Source organism: Aquarana catesbeiana, linkage group LG01 (genome assembly GCF_042186555.1).
Source record: "Aquarana catesbeiana isolate 2022-GZ linkage group LG01, ASM4218655v1, whole genome shotgun sequence".
NCBI lineage: Eukaryota > Metazoa > Chordata > Amphibia > Anura > Ranidae > Aquarana > Aquarana catesbeiana.
Window position 1 is genome coordinate 17,882,209 of NC_133324.1, and position 20,224 is coordinate 17,902,432.

At 46.0% G+C, this 20,224-nt stretch overlaps 1 protein-coding gene across 1 annotated transcript; it reads left to right on the top strand.

The window, feature by feature from the left end:
- Nucleotides 1-3,961: 3,961 nt before the first annotated feature.
- Nucleotides 3,962-16,641, top strand: LOC141130358 (uncharacterized). The gene is made up of 2 exons (XM_073618130.1): nucleotides 3,962-5,242; nucleotides 16,198-16,641. Exon 1 carries the CDS (start codon nucleotides 4,107-4,109, stop codon nucleotides 5,235-5,237), a length of 1,131 nt encoding a protein of 376 aa, XP_073474231.1. The 5' UTR covers nucleotides 3,962-4,106; the 3' UTR covers nucleotides 5,238-5,242; nucleotides 16,198-16,641.
- Nucleotides 16,642-20,224: the final 3,583 nt, after the last annotated feature.

Sequence of the window (20,224 nt, forward strand, 5' to 3'; positions counted from 1 at the left end):
AATAGTGCCTGAAAAGTGCCTGTAAACTGCCTCTTCTGCATCCCCAGTGTGAAAGTCCGAGTGCTTTCACACTGGGGCGGTGCACTTGCAGGATGGGAAGAAAAGTCCTGCAAGCAGCATCTTTGGGGTGGTACAGGGGTGTATACATAGCTCCTAAACCATCCCCTGCCCTGTGGCGCTTTTTGGGCATTTTTAACCCTTTCCCCGGCTGCTAGCGGGGGTTAAAAGTTCCCCACTAGCGGCCGAAAAGCGCCGCTATAACAGCGGTAAAGTGCCGCTAAAACTAGTGGCGCTTTACCGCTAACGCCCACACTGCCCCAAATGACGGCTACAGCGCGGACCTCAATTTCCGAGAGGCCGTCACAGAACATCCTCCCCTGTGCACGCGCACCCTGCAGGGCGCACGGTGTGCGCGCTGTGATCCCCGAGTCACGGAGACTCGGATGATCACAGATCTGAGTAAGGGGCCGGTCCCGGGCCCCTTACCATGTGATCAGCTGTCAGCCAATGACAGCTGATCACATGATGTAAACAAAAGCTCGGTGATCGGTTTCGTTTTCTCCTCACGCGAGGAAAAAAAAAGCCAATCACCGACTTATGTCAAAGGGACATCGGTCCCGACGAGGAAGGAGGCACATATGCCTCATTTGTGCCAACAAGTGCCATCTGTCATTGCCACCTGCCAGTGCCCACAGTGCCACCTATTGATGCCCACAAGTGCCACCTATCAGTGCCCATCACTGCCACCTATCAATGCCCACAAGTACCGTCTATCAATGCCCACCAGTGGTGCCAATCAGTGCCACCTAGCAGTGCTGCCATCAATCAGTGCCCATCACTGCCACCTATCAGTGCCCATCACTGCCACCTATCAGTGCCCATCAGTGCCGCCTCATCAGCGTACATGAAGAAAAAATTACCTGTTTGAAAAAGACAGAATTTAAAAAAAATATATATATATTTTTTTTTATATTTTGTTATAAAATTTTGCAATTTTTTTAACAAAAACTAAAAACCGCAGAGGTGATCAAATACCATCAAAAGAAACTGTTAAGTGGGGATGGTGCTACGCTAATCCTAAAGTGAGCTGCAATATCTCGATATACTAGGATGTAATGGGTAGGGGCTTGCTTGCTGCCTGTGGTGGGGCAACGGGCGGTAATCTAGATAATACTAAAGAGGTATGCCTCTATGTACACGTGCAAGCAATAGGTGCATAGAAAATACAACATAAAGAAATCCTAAAGATAATGAGTGTGTAGAATGGTGATGTCCGCCAAAAAAGACAGTGTGCATAACAATCTCAATTTTGACTACAGCGTACGAAGATAATGAAGACTCTCCTCAGGTCCGGAGAGAGAGAAAAATTAAAGTAGAAAAGTAAAGGATGAACTACAAAATCTTAACAAATAAAAAATTTCCACTGAAATGGTAAATCCTAGTATAAAGTGCTAAAGGAGTAATTAATATACAATAAATAGTGATTCTTATAAATAAATAAAAAGATGATACAACAACTCAGTAATTAAAAGCGAAAAAATGCCATAAGATACAGTGTTACATTGAATGTCTAAAGTGATCTTCAAGCAAATAAAGTGTCCAGCGCCAGCAGGGGGTGCTCCAACTTGAAATAACACAGTTCAATAACAGTGGCTTAGTGCAACATAAAAGAGCGACTTCAATGCTTCAGTTTGTGCTTAATAAACAAAAAACGTGCAGATGGCAGCTGGATTAAAACTATAATGCTTTAAAAGAGTGGTGGATGTGCAGTGTACAATGGGATCTTATCCATGCAACAATCCTCTAATGATAGGTAGTGGCCCCTTACCTCACTATACTGAGGTTACAGCATAGATCAAACAGCACTTGTGATGTCTCCTGTGCAGGGGGGTCCTAGAACTGTCATTAACCAGACCTCAGATCCATTGGGGGCATCATGGTAAATAGAGAGATGAAGGTACCATAGTGTAGTAGTTTAAGTATAAGGCTTTATTTCACATAAGCAATGTACAGGGTACACACATAGTTAAAAAACGAGCAGTACAGTGTATCCAAACGAGCGGCGAGCTCATACACTGCTGACAGTGGGCGGTGCCTGTCCCTACGCGTGGCGTCACGTGGCTTCATCAGGGGATGAAAGCTTCATGCATCAAAAGAAAGCTCTATTTGTGGGGAAAAAAATGATAAAAATTCCATTTGGGTACAGTGTTGTATGACCGCGCAATTGTCATTCAAAGTGCGACAGCGCTAAAAGCTGAAAATTGGTCTGGACAGGAGGGGGGGTTTAAGTGCCCAGTAAGCAAGTGGTTAAATACTTTTTTTTGGGGGGGGGGCTTAGGGGAGAGATCAGGGGGTCTATACAGACCTCTAATGTCTCTTTTTTGAAACAGAGAAAGGGACTTTCTCTGCAACCTGAGCTGCACTGTATTTGAATGAATAGGGAGTCTGTATAGACTTCTATGGATTCATAAAATGAAACATTGTTTCATTTACAAACTGACAATAGTAAACATAGTTATTGTCAGTGATGAAAGAATTCAGGAGCGATCTGTAATGATCACTGGGATGCATTCTTTCAGGAAAGGAAGGGGGGTGGTAAAACACATGTTTACCAGCCCCCCCCACCCCACAACACCCCCGACCCCCCTCTATGCTGACCGCGATCTGTCAGCGGCTGCAGGGAAGGAAAGGAGAGCCGGTGTTCAGTCGAGAAGTGCCCCCCATTGAATAGTGCCTGGGATGTACTGCGCATGCGCAGGACAGAACAGCACAACAGCTGATTTGCTGATCAGCTGGCCTGATGTAACCACGGCGCATGCGCCCATCTTAGAAGGTATCTCTGAATGGGAAATACCATTTCACGGGCATAATTGAAACCTATACAAACAGCGGGGGAGACCGTAGTTCTCAGATTGTGCATTGCTGCTGCTGGAGGGTGGCTAGTGGCCGTGTTGAAGAGCTGGTCTTGTCTGTGTTGCAAGCCGACCTTTCACACAGCAAACCCGCCCAACACAGACAAAAGCGGACCATCAGCACACTGTAAAGCTGCCCTGTAACAGCGAGGCACAATGTGACAACTACGGCCCCCCCCCCCCCCCCGCTGTTTGTATAGGTTTCAATTGTGGTTGTGAAATGGTATCTCACATCGAGAGATGCTGCCTTCGATGTGCGCTTGCGCCCTGGTCACGTCACTCCAGCTGATCGGCAAATTAGCTGAAGTGCGGCTGCGTCCTGCGCATGCGCAGGACTTCCCAGGCACTATTCCATGGAGGGCACTTCTTGACAGAACACCGGTGTTGCGTCGAGAACGGTTTACACCGGCAAGTCCCCCTTACCAAAAGTTGGGAGGTATGCTCAAACCCATGCTAGACCTAATTCCAAACCTCATTCTGAAGCCAAAACTGATATAAAACATCACTTTAAAACGTATAAAAGGGGATTTCTACACAAAGTAGACAGATCAAAGCTTCAATATTTTAGAGCTATGAACCCAATAAAAGTGGTCAACGAGGTCACCCATACCCATATCTCCCAACATTTTGAGACGGGAATGAGGGACACCTACTAGCAAACGTATGAAGGCATAGGACACTCCCCCCTGCCACACCCCCTTAAAGGAGAATTAACCAAAACAAAAGGTTAGTTAAATCCACAAGAGCTTTTTTTTTTTTTACGACTACGATTCCTTTATATTGGCTTTTAAAAATGCAGCAATTTAGAAATCAGATGAAAGGTTTAGCACTGGGAAACGCTTTTTGAAAGATAAAAAGTGCATTTTATATAAATCTATATGGATCAGACCAAAATGAGGGACAAATGAGGAGGAATGAGGAAAAGAGGGACATTGCTCCAAATCAGGGACAGTCCCTCGAAATCATGGACAGTTGGGAGCTATGCATATCTAGGGATGCCAAAACAGACACAATTGTCACAGGAATGCCTGATGTCATTATGAAACCCTGCTGCTGATCACACAGGACGCTCATTCGTTCCTGCATAGTCATCTAGATCTGGGTGTAGCCTGTACTCTCCTGTATATAATCCCTCACAGTGCTGGAACACATACATAGACAAGGTGCAGAACCTTCAACAGGCAAAGATCAGGCATGGCAGAGAACATTGGGAATGCAGAGCCAGGGACATCTACTGGCCAGACAACAGATCACTACCATTATGAGCCTAAAAGTTTTTTATCTCATGCAGAAGTTCGCGATAAAAAAAAAAAAAATGAGAGAGAAAAAGAGAAAGAGAAAAAGAAAGAGAAAAAGAAAGAGGAAAAGCGTATATACTTTTACTTAAAAAACGTGGAACGTCACCATTTTGAACATATGCAGGTACCAATTCCAGTCTATAATGTGAAGCATGTCGCCACAAACAGAGGTTTGGATGGAATTTTGGATGAAGAGGGATTTAGAATAGTAGATGATACAGAGAGAGAAAATAACTCTAAATGTATACCTAAAACGAGTCCTGATTTCCAAGAGCTATTGTACTGGAGTGCAGACATCACCTCAAAAGATCTTAAGAAAGCCCGGCAACAAGCATATGAGAAAGTGAGCAATGTCATTGTCCCATCCGATGCCAAAATGTTTTCAGGAGAATTAAGAGAACAATTTGGCAACTCTCCGGCTTTTAAGAAATCTGTTTCTCGTTATGGTAACTTCAGGTTTTCCTTCCCATTACGTGACCTTCTATCTTTTTACAAAGATCAGCACTGCGGAGATGGAGAACCTCAGATGAAGATTCTGGGTACTGAGCTCTTCAAGCAGGAGATCGCTCATTATATTGTAGTGCATAGTCCTGACACTGACAAGTTTGATGACTTCAACAAGGTGCCCACTGTCCACAGAAGCTCTGATCCTCTGCCCTTTGTGTACCGGATGGATGGGACATTGTACTGGAGACCAGAGTCCACCTCCGACCCTCTTAAAGTAATTGTTACTGAAGATGGTGATGTCCGTAAGGAGTGCTTCGAGCCCTGTCGTTATTTTACCCGTGATGGTACCTGCTTCCATATTGATAAAGGAATCTACAGTGTGTGGAACTATCTGGTATTGGCTTTTCATCTCCCTAACGGCCACCTGAAGATTCCTAAGGAGAAGCTTATAAAGAACCTGACTGCCTGTGATGCAGATGAGAAGAATTATTTGAAAAGAAATCCTCTGCATAAAAAGGAGGCAGAGAAGATCGTCCAGGATTTAAGAGAAGAAGTTGAAAACAGAACATGTTCAAAATAGATCAGGTAACCTCTTCACCTACATTATTTCTATTGATCTCTTTTGTTATCTTATGTGATTCTTGAGATTCATTATACTTTATTTTTTAGCTAACAAAAGGTTGCTATGTGTTGTAAGTAGTGCTGAATCAGCAAAATCACCAGTTTTCAAATGTTATACAATGGTAAATGCAGTTCTGTCTGATCTGTGGAGAAATGCAATTCATTAATCCAGACAAAAGAGGTTTGGGGGGGGGGGATCTTCTGTCTATCACAATGCAGAGCCACAAAAGGAGGTTACCGGGCTAACTGCTCTGCATTACAGCACTTCAAGCCTTATGTAGTTCAAGTTTTCTGCTGCTCCTGGAGCAACGATGTGCCTGAGCCTAACATACTGCCAGAGTGGGTCTTCATAGAGTATATTTTGTCTAGTATGCCAGATAGTTCATTTATTGGCACCAAGAAGCCATACATTTAGAGTACAGTGTATAACCTGATCTGTTTCGCTGATTTTAAAGTTCAGGTTTATCTTTAGCTTAGATTTTGGCTTCCCTGGTTCCCCCTCCCCTTATGCTACTGACATTTATAATTAAACCTGTTTTCATTACCTACCTTATTTTAGGCCCAGTGAAAGTCTCTGTTTTTTTCTATGCAACGCAAGCAGATCATGGCTGGTGGGAGGGGCTGGCAGGGTGCACACAATGGGCTGGATTTTGGAAGGATTTGTTAGAAGGCTGGCCGCAGGCTAGCCTGACTTTGTAGAAGGAGTCTGAGGTAGGGTTGCCACCTGTTCGGGATTCACCTGGACAGTACGGGTTTTGAACCATGTGCCCGGGCACATTATTCATTTCAGACCCGCCAGTGGCTCCCTGTGCCATCAGTGCGGCTGTGTCTCCTCGATTTCGGGTCTGCAGGCCGCAGCGATTTCTGCTCCTGCTCAGCTGTCAGACTCAGAGTGCAGGACGGGAGTCAGGACGCAGAGGCGGAGCCTCCATATTGCTGGCCGGGTGCTCTCCTCGAATCCTCTGGCTGGCTGCAGAAGGGACAATGAGGTGGGCAGAGCCTCCCCATTACCTGCTGCTCTGGAATGTGTACAGAGATCGCGCTGGGACTGGAGCCAAGCTTGTAAGGTAAGTTTTTGCCATGACAGGATTTCAAAGTACTCTCACCTCTCCCCCCCACCATACACTATACATACATACACCACACCATACACCATCCATATATACAGTCCCCCCTCCCCCCATACACCATCCATATATACAGTACCCCCCCATACACAATCCATATATACAATCCTCCCCCCCATACACCATCTACCATCCATATATACTGTCCCCCCCATACACAATCCATATATACAATCCTCCCCTCCATACACCATCCATATATACAGTCCCCCCCTCCATACACAATCCATATATACACTCCTCCCTCCCCCCCTAACACCATTCATATCTACAGTTCTCACCGGGTGACACCATCCACTGCTCTACTGACACCTTCCACTGCCCTACTGACACCGTCCACTGCCCTACTGACACCGTCCACTGCTCTACTGACACCGTCCTCTGCCCTACTGACACCGTCCTCTGCCCTACTGACACCGTCCACTGCTCTACTGACACCGTCCACTGCTCTACTGACACCGTCCACTGCCTTACTGACACTGTCCTTTGCTCTAATGACACCGTCCACTGCTCTACTGACACCATCCACTGCTCTAGTGACACCGTCCTCTGCCCTACTGACACCGTCCTCTGCCCTACTGACACCGTCCACTGCCCTACTGACACCATCCACTGCTCTAGTGACACCATCCACTGCTCTAGTGACACCATCCACTGCTCTACTGACACCGTCCTCTGCCCTTCTGACACCGTCCACTGCTCTACTGACACCATCCACTGCTCTACTGATACCATCGACTGCTCTACTGGCACCATCCACTGCTCTACTGACACCGTCCACTGCCCTACTGACACCGTCCACTGCTCTACTGACTCCGTCCTTTGCTCTAATGACACCGTCCACTGCTCTACTGACACCATCCACTGCTCTAGTGACACCGTCCTCTGTCCTACTGACACCGTCCACTGCCCTACTGACACCGTCCACTGCCCTACTGACACCATCCACTGCTCTAGTGACACCATCCACTGCTCTAGTGACACCATCCACTGCTCTACTGACACCGTCCTCTGCCCTTCTGACACCGTCCACTGCTCTACTGACACCATCCACTGCTCTACTGACACCATCCACTGCTCTACTGGCACCATCCACTGCCCTACTGACACCGTCCACTGCCCTACTGACACCATCCACTGCTCTACTGACACCGTCCACTGCCCTACTGACACCGTCCACTGCTCTACTGACACCATCCACTGCTCTACTGACACCATCCACTGCTCTACTGGCACCATCCACTGCTCTACTGACACCGTCCACTGCCCTACTGACACCGTCCACTGCTCTACTGACTCCGTCCTTTGCTCTAATGACACCGTCCACTGCTCTACTGACACCATCCACTGCTCTAGTGACACCGTCCTCTGTCCTACTGACACCGTCCACTGCCCTTCTGACACCATCCACTGCTCTACTGACACCATCCACTGCTCTACTGACACCATCCACTGCTCTACTGACACTATCCACTGCCCTACTGACACCATCCACTGCCCTACTGACACCATCGACTGCTCTAGTGGCACCGTCCTCTGCCCTACTGACACCATCCACTGCTCTAGTGACACCATCCACTGCTCTACTGACACCATCCACTGCTCTACTGACACCATCCACTGCCCTACTGACACCATCCACTGCCCTACTGACACCATCCACTGCTCTAGTGGCACCGTCCTCTGCCCTACTGACACCGTCCACTGCCCTACTGACACCATCCACTGCTCTACTGACACCATCCACTGCTCTACTGACACCATCCACTGCCCTACTGACACCATCCACTGCCCTACTGACACCATCGACTGCTCTAGTGGCACCGTCCTCTGCCCTACTGACACCATCCACTGCTCTAGTGACACCATTCACTGCTCTACTGACACCATCCACTGCCCTACTGACACCATCCACTGCCCTACTGACACCATCGACTGCTCTAGTGGCACCGTCCTCTGCCCTACTGACACCGTCCACTGCCCTACTGACACCGTCCACTGCCCTACTGACACCATCCACTGCTCTAGTGACACCATCCACTGCCCTACTGACACCATCCACTGCTCTACTGACACCATCCACTGCCCTACTGACACCATCCACTGCCCTTCTGACACCGTCCACTGCCCTACTGACACCGTCCACTGCCCTACTGACACCGTCCACTGCCCTACTGACACCGTCCTCTGCCCTACTGACACCGTCCTCTGCCCTTCTGACACCGTCCTCTGCCCTTCTGACACCGTCCACTGCCCTACTGACACCGTCCACTGCCCTACTGACACCGTCCACTGCCCTACTGACACCGTCCACTGCTCTACTGACACCGTCCACTGTCAGAAATCAGTCATTGTTCGCAGCATTTCTGTCGTAGCTTTTTGATCATGGCATTTAGTTTGTAGCAGTTCTGTCGTAGCATCTTCCTGTCATAGTTTTTCCTGTCGTAGCATTTCGTTCGTAGCTTTTCTGTCGTAGCATTTCCTGTCGTAGCTTTTCGTTCGTAGCTTTTCGTTTGTAGCATTCCTGTCGTAGCTTTTCCTGTCGTAGCTTTTCCTGTCGTAGCTTTTCCTGTCGTAGCAGTTCGTTCATAGCTTTTCGTTCGTAGCATTCCTGTAGTAGCTTTTCCTGTCGTAGCATTTCATTCGTAGCTTTTCGCTCGTAGCATTTCTGTAGTAGCTTTTCCTGTCGTAGCAATTCCTGTCGTAGCATTTTCTGTCGTAGCATTTATGTTAGCTAGTGCTCACATCCAGGGTCTGTCACGTCTATGGATCCATGCGGGCTGAGGTTTCGTTTTTAATTGATTGTCATCCCACAATCTTCTCACCTGTATACCATACGTCATACATGCACGTTCACCATTACACACTTACTACTACCCACCACGGTCTGCGGGTACCTCAGCCCTGAGTGTTCATTTTTAATTACCTATATTGGCACTGCAGGTTGCTCGGGTTTGCTTACTGTATACACTAGGATGGTGTTGTCATTAGGTTCACATTCACGCGCTGTTGGTCTTGTCATTTCGGCACCTACATCCTCATACTTGTCAGGTACGAAGGGGTGTTGTTGTTTCGTGGGCTGGTTGTCTGTTCTCATTTCTCTAGTTTGTGTTTCCTTAGATTGGGGCAAGTCGCGCGTTTCGGAAGCGGCAAATTCGCATTCATCTCTCCAACGCCGCAGGGGGGTTCAGTGCATGATAGCACCCCATCATTAAGGGGTGGGATCATACCAAACTCATAGCTGAGTTTTATCACTGGTGTACCCCTTTCCCGGCCTCAGCTGGGGGGGGCAGTACTTTTTAGGTTGTTATGCCCAACTCCGTCCTAACCTCTTCCATCCACCAGCGCAGAACATGTTTCTATGCATGATTCTTTAATGCGGTACTCAAGGCAACTCTTAATGTCCATGCTACAATTGTTAGACAGGATGGAGGGGATCATAGCCCCCTAGGCTAGAGCAGAGGTGTCAGCTGCGACCCCGGCTCCTGCTCTTCTCAGTGCTCCGGCAGGTGAGGTTGGAATTTCTTCACATTGGCATGTAGAACTGGGGGCAAGCCTGGTCACAGGTGATCAATCTGGCCAATGGTTCTTTATCCGGAGTATTCTGAGGGCTTCTACCAAGGTGGGAAGGTAGGTTTCATAGGTTCATATCTCTGGCTTTCGCTGCATATTGCCTCTGCAATTTGGCCTCATCTGCCAACACTATCAAGTATCTATCAGGTGACCAGCATTTCGGGCCCCTACAAACTCCTGTCAGTCTGTCCTTTTTTGCAGCTCACCCTCTCTAAGCCATGATAAAGGGTATTCAGAGAAGTCAGGGATGTTCTCTTTGGCACGGCTACCAGTTACCGGCCAGGTTTTCGTGGTGTGTCAGACTTCCTGCCTCCTACCCTTGGCGCAATTCCCGGTTAGTGCTCTAGGCAGTTCCCTTTTACTACGCTTGCAACTTCCCCATAATTAGAATAGATGGACAAGCCAGGGGTTCGTGGTTATATTACGGTACCACAGTAATGGTGTCGGATTAAATTATATGTCCTTCTCTGCAATATTCCTCTGGTCAGCTCGTTCTCCCTTTCCCCATGCATCCTTTCACTACAAACAGTTCAATCTCATGTCCAGGTTTTCTTGCCAAATTAGGCTCAAATCCTAAACCCTTTTTCTGGATATTCGTCAGGATTGGAGGCAACTTTCGTAGGTCACGAACAGGGGGTCCCTTCTTTTATCATCAGGTACATGGGTCGCTGGGGATCCTCCTGTTTTAGCAGTTACATACGTAACCCATTTTTCTGTAGTCATCTGGGCATTTGCTATTTTATGGACTGATGGTTGTTGCTGGCCTTTCATTGAGGCTTTCACATCACATCTACATCGTTTCTCTTTTTGCCCTCTTTTAGGCATACTGACCAGCTAGGCCAAGGCACACCTCAGGTCTTGGTAGTTAGGATTATCGCATTTCCAAGTGAAGACCCTGACTACAAGTTAGAAGGCTGGCCGCAGGCTAGCCAGAATTTGTAGGAGGAGTCTGAGGGCTATATATCCCTCCTCCTCCTCTGTCAGATCCTTTGTCGGCTCATTTCTGGGTTCCCACCCACCCATTCCCCCATACTTTCATCATTTCATTTACATTTTCATACATATTCATTCAGGGTATGCCCTCTTTTAGGCATACTGGCCAGCTAGGCCAAGGCACACTTCAGGTCTTGGTAGTTAGGATTATCGCATTTCCAGGTAAAGACTCTGACTACAAATGCAAATATCAAAGTGCAGGAGTATGGCAGTGTGGGTGGGGCTAGCTGTATAGCTGTGGCTTGCACTATGAACAGTAAGGCACGTATACATTTCTATCATAATCCCATAAAATAATGCAAGAATTATGTATGGCAGGGTGCTTATGGACTGCTTCTTTCAACAGGTACCCTTGAGGCTGGTAGCTTCTGGCCTGGAAGTAGGGGTGCTGTGCTGGCAGAATGGTGGGCAAAATGGCACCTTCTAGATAAAAGAATGAATCAAAAAGGTCCTTCCCAAATGCTAAATTGTCTAATCTTTCCTTTCTACTCAATAAACTTTCCCTAGGCTAAACTCAATCTTTTTTCGAACCAGCGGATGTCTGTCCCTATCTACAATCTCCCCACGCTGTGGGTTTGCCACAATGACCCAGCAGGGGCTATATATAGACTCTGTGGGTCCATGATGGCTACTCAGATCTGGGGAGATGGCTGCCAAAATCTTAGACACAGGCTCCCCCAAGATGGCTACCAGGAGTCCAGTGCAATAGACAAGTGAGAAGAACACAGAGGGCACACCAGCATTAGTGATAGAAAATACATTCATAGAAAAACACATTTTATATGTTCTTAGCCAAAATAGCAATAGCAAAAGCTCTGAAAAGTTCTGTGGTGGACTTGGCTGTTGTGAAAAGTAAACATATCTAGATAATTCCCAATGAGAGAATTGTTAGTGTATTGCAAGAAATGCAAAGAAAGAATGGAGAAAATTTGGAAGCCCTGGATTTGTTGCATGCGATCTCCATTATAAAATCCATTGATAGGATGGTAAGGGAGGGGAGGGAGGGACAGGCTATTCTTGAACTTCTTGAACTTCTTTCCTTCTTTTTCATGCATTATTCTTTTCCTGTTTGAGACCCTACTGTGTGAAACTGCACTAGACCACGACACCTAAGCTTTTTTTCTGCACAACGTCTCATGGGCTAGGTCTTTTGGCCAAGACTGGAGCAAGTTTTGCTACCAGGTCACAAGGCTTAGCCTCTGCACCTGCCCAGGTACCTTTTTATTTTTGTTTACTATATTTATTTTGTGTGTGTGTGTGTCACCATGCACTTTTGTATAGCCAGGTGCTTGGCTAAGAATGGAGAGTGAGAGAAACACTGGCTGCAGCTGCTTGCTGTAGCTGCTGCCCTGCACTGCTGAACTAGTTAACAGCTATATCAGCAAGTGGAGGAAGCTGCTGAGCAGGAAGAGTTCAATAGATTGAGTCAGGCAGCACTACATTGTGGGAACTGTAGTCCTAAGGGGAGACTCTACTGTGTAATAAAGACCTTTGATACTACATTCCCCAGAGAGGAGATTGTTAGGAGGAGGGGAAAAAGCTGCACTTTCTCAAGCTGTACAGGACACAGCTTCCTCTTGCCATTAGGGAGCCCAGAGAGTGCATATCAATGTCCAGTGTGCACCTCCACTGCTGCATATTGGCGGCCTGAGTGGGATCTGGAGTACTGAGTTTCGGGATGCCAACAGCCAGGGTCACCTGGGTGCAGAGCAGAGAGTGGATTAATTGCTGCGTGTGACCAGAAGGGTGAGCTGCAATATCACTGGGAATGGTGAACAGCCGCTGTGAGGATTTATTATTTTCTGCTAGAGAGACTGACCCCTTTAGGAACTGACCATACAGCCATCTAGTAGCTTTATTTGCTGTCTACAAGCTTGACTGTGACTATTCTCGTGTACACCAATGGTACAACTGGGCCACAACCCTAGCTGGCTGAAGAGTTATGACGAAAGACTACCCCTTTACAGCTGCTATACGGAAACCTTCTAAAAAGTTTAAGCACTGTTTGGAGAACTAACATATGGCGATCTGTGTAAGGAATGTTAGACCTCTGCAGTTAGAGGGGAACCAAAACACCAGGGATGGTGATGAGCAAAAGAACAAACAACAAAATTTGATAAAGGGCCACGCCCAAAATGCATTGTCATGACTACAGCCTGCTGACAGCTTTCCATCTGCTCTATCTCTGCATCTGCACTCCATCCCAAGCCTCATTGTGGTGAATCGGTCCGACATCGCTCTGTGTTGGTGATGTCACAATCAGCGCGCCACCTGACTTCACCAGCTGCACCATCCGGCGGTTTGGAGTCCACTTTCTGGTCCATTGGGGGCCTCTCCACATCACTTACCCTTACGAGTTCAACCAGTGGTCTTTCATCCCTTCCATTGGGTGGTTGCCCATTCAACATCTGGCGCCTACACGTCTTTTGGTCACCCCCCAGCACTGGCCCTGATATGCCGGAGTCAGCCTGCCAAGGTTTGTGTGAGATCAAGGTTCACAATCAAGCATGATGTTTAACATTGATTGTCTGTCAGCCATATTTTAACCCTTTCCATTCTTGGAATCCTTTGACTTTGATTATACAATAAATCTTTTTATCACAAACCGTGGCATAGAAGTTTTTATGATTTTTCTGAGGTATGCCTCAAGTGGTTTCTAGCCATCATCCCCGAGTGCTGGATTAAGAGGAATCTTTTGTTACACAGAAATCGTCACCTATTGCTCATACTAAGAGGTACCTCTCAGGGGGCATTGCACCATATCTTAACCATTGTCTGAGAGTGCACTGTGTTATTATACACATTAGAGTTAAAGCTTATATGCACTGTTTATTACTGACTTTGCTGTTTCATGAGTTAATCTCAGTCTGGTGGTTCAGAACTCTATTCTAGGTTACCTCGGCATAGTGATTATCAGTGGTGGGTGGTTAGTTTGCAGATTAGGGGCCGGGCGCATGGATTAGGGGCGTGATGCCCCTGCGCCCCTAATGGATGGGCCGCCACTGGTGATTATACTGTCTAGCGCATAGTTTCTAAACTTTTTTTCAGTCAAGGCATGCTTAAAAACCTAGAACTAGTGGGTTTTAAGAGGAGTTTTTCAGCTGTAAAAATGCTCTAACTTTGATAAAGGCTGAAAAACGCAGCTTTTTGGCGTTTATTAGCGTTTTTGAGCCATAAGCTTTTTTTGTGAGTATAAATTTGCTAAAAAAACAGCTAAAAAACGCTACAGCTAAACAACGATGAAAAACTAATTCTACAGCTTTCTACAGCTAACGTTACTGGCATTTTTATAACGTCCAGTGTGCATGAGGCCTAAAAATGACGGATAGTCTCAAGGCACCCCATTCTAAAATGTAAAAGCTATTCTAATAGTTTTACACAATGCAGCAACATCCACACGTAGGACACCCAACATTAGAGGTGAATTATTCTTCCAAAGCATGTACACTTTTGCAAACTGGTACTGACTAGTATTCCAATATTTCTCTTCTCCCTCAGTTTTTCTCCATCACTCAGCTAATGTAACCCCAATGCTGATGGAGAGGGGCAGGGGAGGGTGGAACAAGGTTGCCATTGGTTATTAGGGCTTCGGCAGCTAGAAGCTTATAATAGTGCACAATGAAAACCTGTGGCTTTGTGTGCTTCATCCACACGTCGGCTTGTATACAATTTTTAGGTATTTTGCCAAGGCACCCCTGTAGAAACCTTAAGGCACCCTGGAGGAAAAATGCTAGTCTAGAGGACTGTGTCTCAGTCTAACATCTATGTGTTCATTTATGCTCAAACCACCATTTATTCTAACCTGTACCAATACATTGATTTCATTTACCACTAAACGGTCTTGTGTCTATTTCCTGATATTAATTCATTACGGAGCTGGTGGATGAGACCTTGTGCTCCACAACCTTTCACTTGAGGATGGGAGGATGGGATAAATAGGGATTAGGTCTGGAGACATGCTTGGCCAGTCCATCACCTTTACCCTCAGCTTTTTTAGAAAGGCAGTGGTCATCTTGGAGGTGTGTTTGGGGTTGTTATCATGTTGGAATACTGCCCTGCGGCCCAGTCTACAAAGGGAGGGGATCATGCTCTGCTTCAGTATGTCACAGTACATGTTGGCATTCATAGTTCCCTCAATGAACTGTAGCTCCCCAGTACCGGCAGCACTCATGCAGCCCCAGACCATGACACTCCCAACACCATTCTTGGCTGTAGGCAAGACACACTTGTCTTTGTCCTCCTCACCTGGTTGCCACCACACATGCTTGTCACCATCTGAACCAAATAAGTTTATTTTGGTCTCATCAGACCACAGGACATGGTTCCAGTAATCCATGTCCTTAGTCTGCTTGTCTTCAGCAAACTGTTTGCAGGCTTTCTTGTGCATCATCTTTAGAAGAGGCTTCCTTTTGGGAGGACAGTCATGCAGACCAATTTGATGCAGTGTGCGGCGTATGGTCTGAGCACTGACAGGCTGACCCCCCACCCCTTCAACCTCTGCAGCAATGCTGGCAGCACTCATACTTCTATTTCCCAAAGACAACCTCTGGATATGACGCTGAGCACATGCACTCAACTTCTTTGGTGGACCATGGAGAGGCCTGTTCTGAGTGGAACCTGTCCTGTTATACAGCTGTATGGTCTTGGCCACCATTCTGCAGCTCAGTTTTAGGGTCTTGGCCATCTTCTTATAGCATAGGCCATCTTTATGTAGAGCAACAATTCTTTTTTTCAGATTCTCAGAGAGTTCTTTGCCATGAGGTGTCATGTTGAACTTCCAGTGACCAGTATGAGAGAGTGAGAGCGATAACACCAAATTTAACACACCTGCTCCCCATTCACACCCGAGACCTTGTAACACTAATGAGTTACATGACCCCGGGAAGGGAGAATGGCTAATTGGGCCCAATTTGGACATTTTCACTTAGGGGTGTACTCACTTTTGTTGCCAGCAGTTTAGACATTAATGACTGTGTGTTGAGTTATTTTGAGACGACAGCAAATTTACACTGTTATACAAGCTGTACACTCACTACTTTACATTGTAGCAAAGTGTCATTTTTTCAGTGTTGTCATATGAAAAGATAGAATAAATTATTTAGAAAAATGTGAGGGTGTACCCACTTTTGTGAGATACTGTATACACTACACTTAGTACATATGGTCCCCACTTTCATCTTCTAATAATATTTTCCATTTTGTTTTTTGTTTTTTTTTTCATTTTAGGTGGAAAGTCGAATAACCAAGAGCTGGACGGTAATCATCAAAATAACTTCTGAAATTTCAACTTCTGTTTATGTGGATGGGGAACCTTTTATGCTTATTATTATTATACAGGATTTATTTAGCACCAGCAGTTTACACAACGCTTTATCCTTAGATGACATAACTATTTAACTATGATTTTGTTGTATGACTATACAGAATGTGATTATAGAGTGTGACCAAAATTGTACCTGATAGAGAGAATATCTTCTTTATTACTCCAAGAACCCTGCAAATATGAAAAAAAATGTAGAATTAATCATTAAACTAAATGTCTATATTATGTTGCTTGTTTAGTTGTTTTTTAAATTTTTAGTCAAATTTTTATGTTTTGTATTTGTATAATAAATCATTGTTTGTTTTTTAAAAGAGTGATCAGCAAAAATAAATAAATACATAACCCTATTTCTTTTTTTTCTTCCTTTTTGTTGTCTACTGGTAGGTGTATCAGCTTTGATCCATATTAGCCTTAGAGTATATGTATCTGTTGTGAGACAGAGTGTAAGCTCCTCTGATACAGAGACTGATGTGACTGGCTCAGTGTTCTCTGTACAGCACTGAGGTATATGTCAGAGCTATATAAATGTATAATAATAGTGTGTGGTTGTGGGGGGACATTAGAGTGTAAATTTTTGTTTATTAAAAATTTTACAAACATAATAAAAACATATTTACATATATACAAAATAAATAAAAATATATAAACAAAAATAACTTACATCAGCATAGCAAAAACATAAAGAAAACTAAATATATCAACCCGAACAAAGCCATAACCTCCACCTAAACACACCCTCAGGCTAAGGAACACATGCATGCAGCCTTTTTTCAAAAATACAATCTTATATAAAAATCTAGGGGACGTGAAAGGACAGAAAGAAAGCTGCACACCCTGAGACTGACAAACAGCAGCTACGGAGACCTGACATTCCTCCACGCCTTTGTCCAGGCCCCCGGCCGCCACCTATCCTTCTCAAGACCCCAAATCTTCCCAACCTCACCCAGAATGTTGTGCACCACCACCTCGGCAAGAAGAACTTTTTTCCAAATGGAAACCTGACACTGTGCATTCCATGTGAAGAAACTGACTACTAAGCTAACTGGAAAAAATGTCTCAAAATCAAAATCCCGATGTGTCTCAAAGGCCCCGTACGACCACTCCGCATAACTCAAGCGGGAAAGGAAAGGGATACCCAGAGCTCGACCCACCCTCTTGTAGACTTCCATATTGAAGGGGCTCTGAAGTAAGAAGTGGTCCATTGTTTCCTCCACCCCACCACATTCCACTCTTGGACAACCACAGTTTTCCGCATAGCGATGCTTCAGGTTGCCCTTTACATAGAGTCTGCCATGAAACGCGTGCCAGGCCAAATCCCAAAACTTTAAATAGATTCTCTCTAGATTGAGCAAACACAGATCCTCCCTCATAACAGGGCCTGGGCAATCCCCCAAGGCCAGTGGCTTGCTAAAGGCAGATTAAACAACCCTTCTCTCTAGGGCCTTCCTAGGAAGAGACTTATTTTCCTCCGCCGTCACTCGCCACTGCCAAAGCATTTTTAGGCACGGGGCAACATAGGTGGGAGCTCACCATGTCGGACCCCCAGGCTTTTTACTGGCCCACCATTCTCCCAGCTTAGCAGAAAAGGCCTAAACCAGGACTGAAAAATGCCGACCCACCCTGGCGGTTCCTATGCCAGCATGCTAGCAAAATTATGTTTCAAAGACATCAGAAAAAAAAAAAACACCGGGTTGACCATACCTAGGCCACCCATCTGCCTGGGAAGGTAGGTTACAGACCTCTTAACGAGATTCAGTTTGTTCCCCCATAACGGTTGGAAGAAACAGCTGTAGATTCTTGCATAGAGAGACACTGGCAAAACACAGACAAAGCTGACATACAGAAATACCGGGATCAGGCAAGTTTTAATCAGGTCAATCCTTTCCCTGTAAGAGAGTTTCCAATCCTTCCAGGTGGCAACCTTGGCATCGGTATCTTTTAGCTTGCTTTCCCAATTTGCGAGGCCATAGGGACCAAATTTGATGCCTAAAACTTTAATTTCCTGTCTGGGTTCTAGAAAGACGTCCGGAAGCTTGAAGCCATCGCCTTCCTCACCCATCCAAAAAACTTCACTTTTATCCTGATTGATCTTTGAGCCAGATGCCTCAGCATACTGCTCCATCACTGAGACTGCCTCCTCTGTCCCAGAGATGAAAACAGACACGTCACAGCATAGGCCATGACCCTCAGAGCAGTGGCGTTGCTATGGGGGTGCGGCCCGCACCGGGTGACACCCACCAGAGGGGTGACACCGGGGCCACGCTAAACACTACTATAGCTTGCAGCGGAGCGGTGTGTGCAGGGCATCCAGCAGTGCGAGGGAAGCTGCCTATAACACTCTACCTTCAGGTTAAGCTGTCACTCGGGGATCTCCAATATCACCCGAGGCAGCCGAAGTTGGTGGGCGGAGCTGGGGGTGTGGCCATGCCGCCTCCTCCACTCCTCCCACAGACCCATTCACACTGGCTGATCCCGCAGCTGAAGGAGTTAGAGGCCAGGACACAGCAGACCCACCCAAGTTTTCATCTGCAGGCATGAGGCATGCTGTAAGTTACTGCACAGCACACTCTCACTGCATAGAGTCCTAACCTGCCCTGGGCCGCCAATTCTTAATTCTTGAGGAATCCTTACCCTTTGACAGAAGAATCACAGCAGATTGTCGCATGGAGGGAGAGAGCAAACCCTCTCTCAGACAGCCATTAAAAACCTCCACCAAATATGGGGACAGAGTAACCTTAAAGTGCTTAATAAACTCAGCTGTCAATCCATCTGCCCTGGATGACTTCTTAATGGCAAGCTTATCAATAGCCTTAACCACCTCATCTGCTGTAATGTCCTCTGTCAAACTCACAAGAGAACTGCCATTTCCCAGTCCTGGAATAGAATCCAGAAAACTTGATATGCCTGCCCGATCAAGGTCCCTCCTGCCTAGGAAGTCAGCATAATATGACCTGGTGGTTTCCAGGATCCCCGACTTGGACTTTGTCAAGGAACCTGTACTCTCAACCAGGCCTACAACTGACTTAACTGCTCTACCTTGTTTGCAATTCTGGTAAGGGTCGGATAGTGATATTTCCCATAATCCCTTTCCAGAACTAAAGAGGCATGCTTGTCATATTGACACTCCCTGAGCAGGAGTTTAACCTCAGAGATCATCCCCGGATCCCCATTATTTGACACAAGCCTATCAAGATTCTTCCACAGATGCTGGTAGGTGACATACTTATCAAGTTGTTTATTTCTTCCTATGGCCTTGAAAAACCCAACAATCCTTCGTTTTGTAAGCTCCCACCACTCTGACCTACTGCTGCAAATGTCCATGATTGATACCTGTGCCTGAAAAAACCTTCACATCATCCAGGAGTGTCGAATTTAGTTTTCAGGTACCCTTCCCCCTAGGTGGTGTATTGGGGCTATTCAGAGTCACAGACAGAATACACTGATCGGAAAACTTCACCGCCTGACATAATGGTCCTGAGAAGGCAGAGTTCCCCTTTAAAAAAAAAATCTATTCTACTCTAACTACTACGTCCAAATCCTCTGAAGAAGACCCGTGGGGTCGAAACGCGTCAGTATTCACTCACTATTTACTCACTATTCTATTCTATCGCTTGAATATTGTATATCATCATTTTCAGTTTCACTTGTGTTGTTGCCCATATATCACCTGTACCACGGCTCATATTTTAACTATTATTGTCATTTTTTGAGATTATGCTATTAATAAAGTTTATACAATTTTAAACCACACGCTATCATGTTTTTACCTTTTTGCTGCCTAGAAAACCCCACATGGGGGACATCTCCCCTTTTTTTGAATCATCCTGATAGCGGTTCCCACTCCACTGAAGGTGGTGACCATTATATTGCCAGCATAAAATTAGTAAGGGCTCATAACATGGTCTTATTTTTGCTCAGCAGGTTTGATGC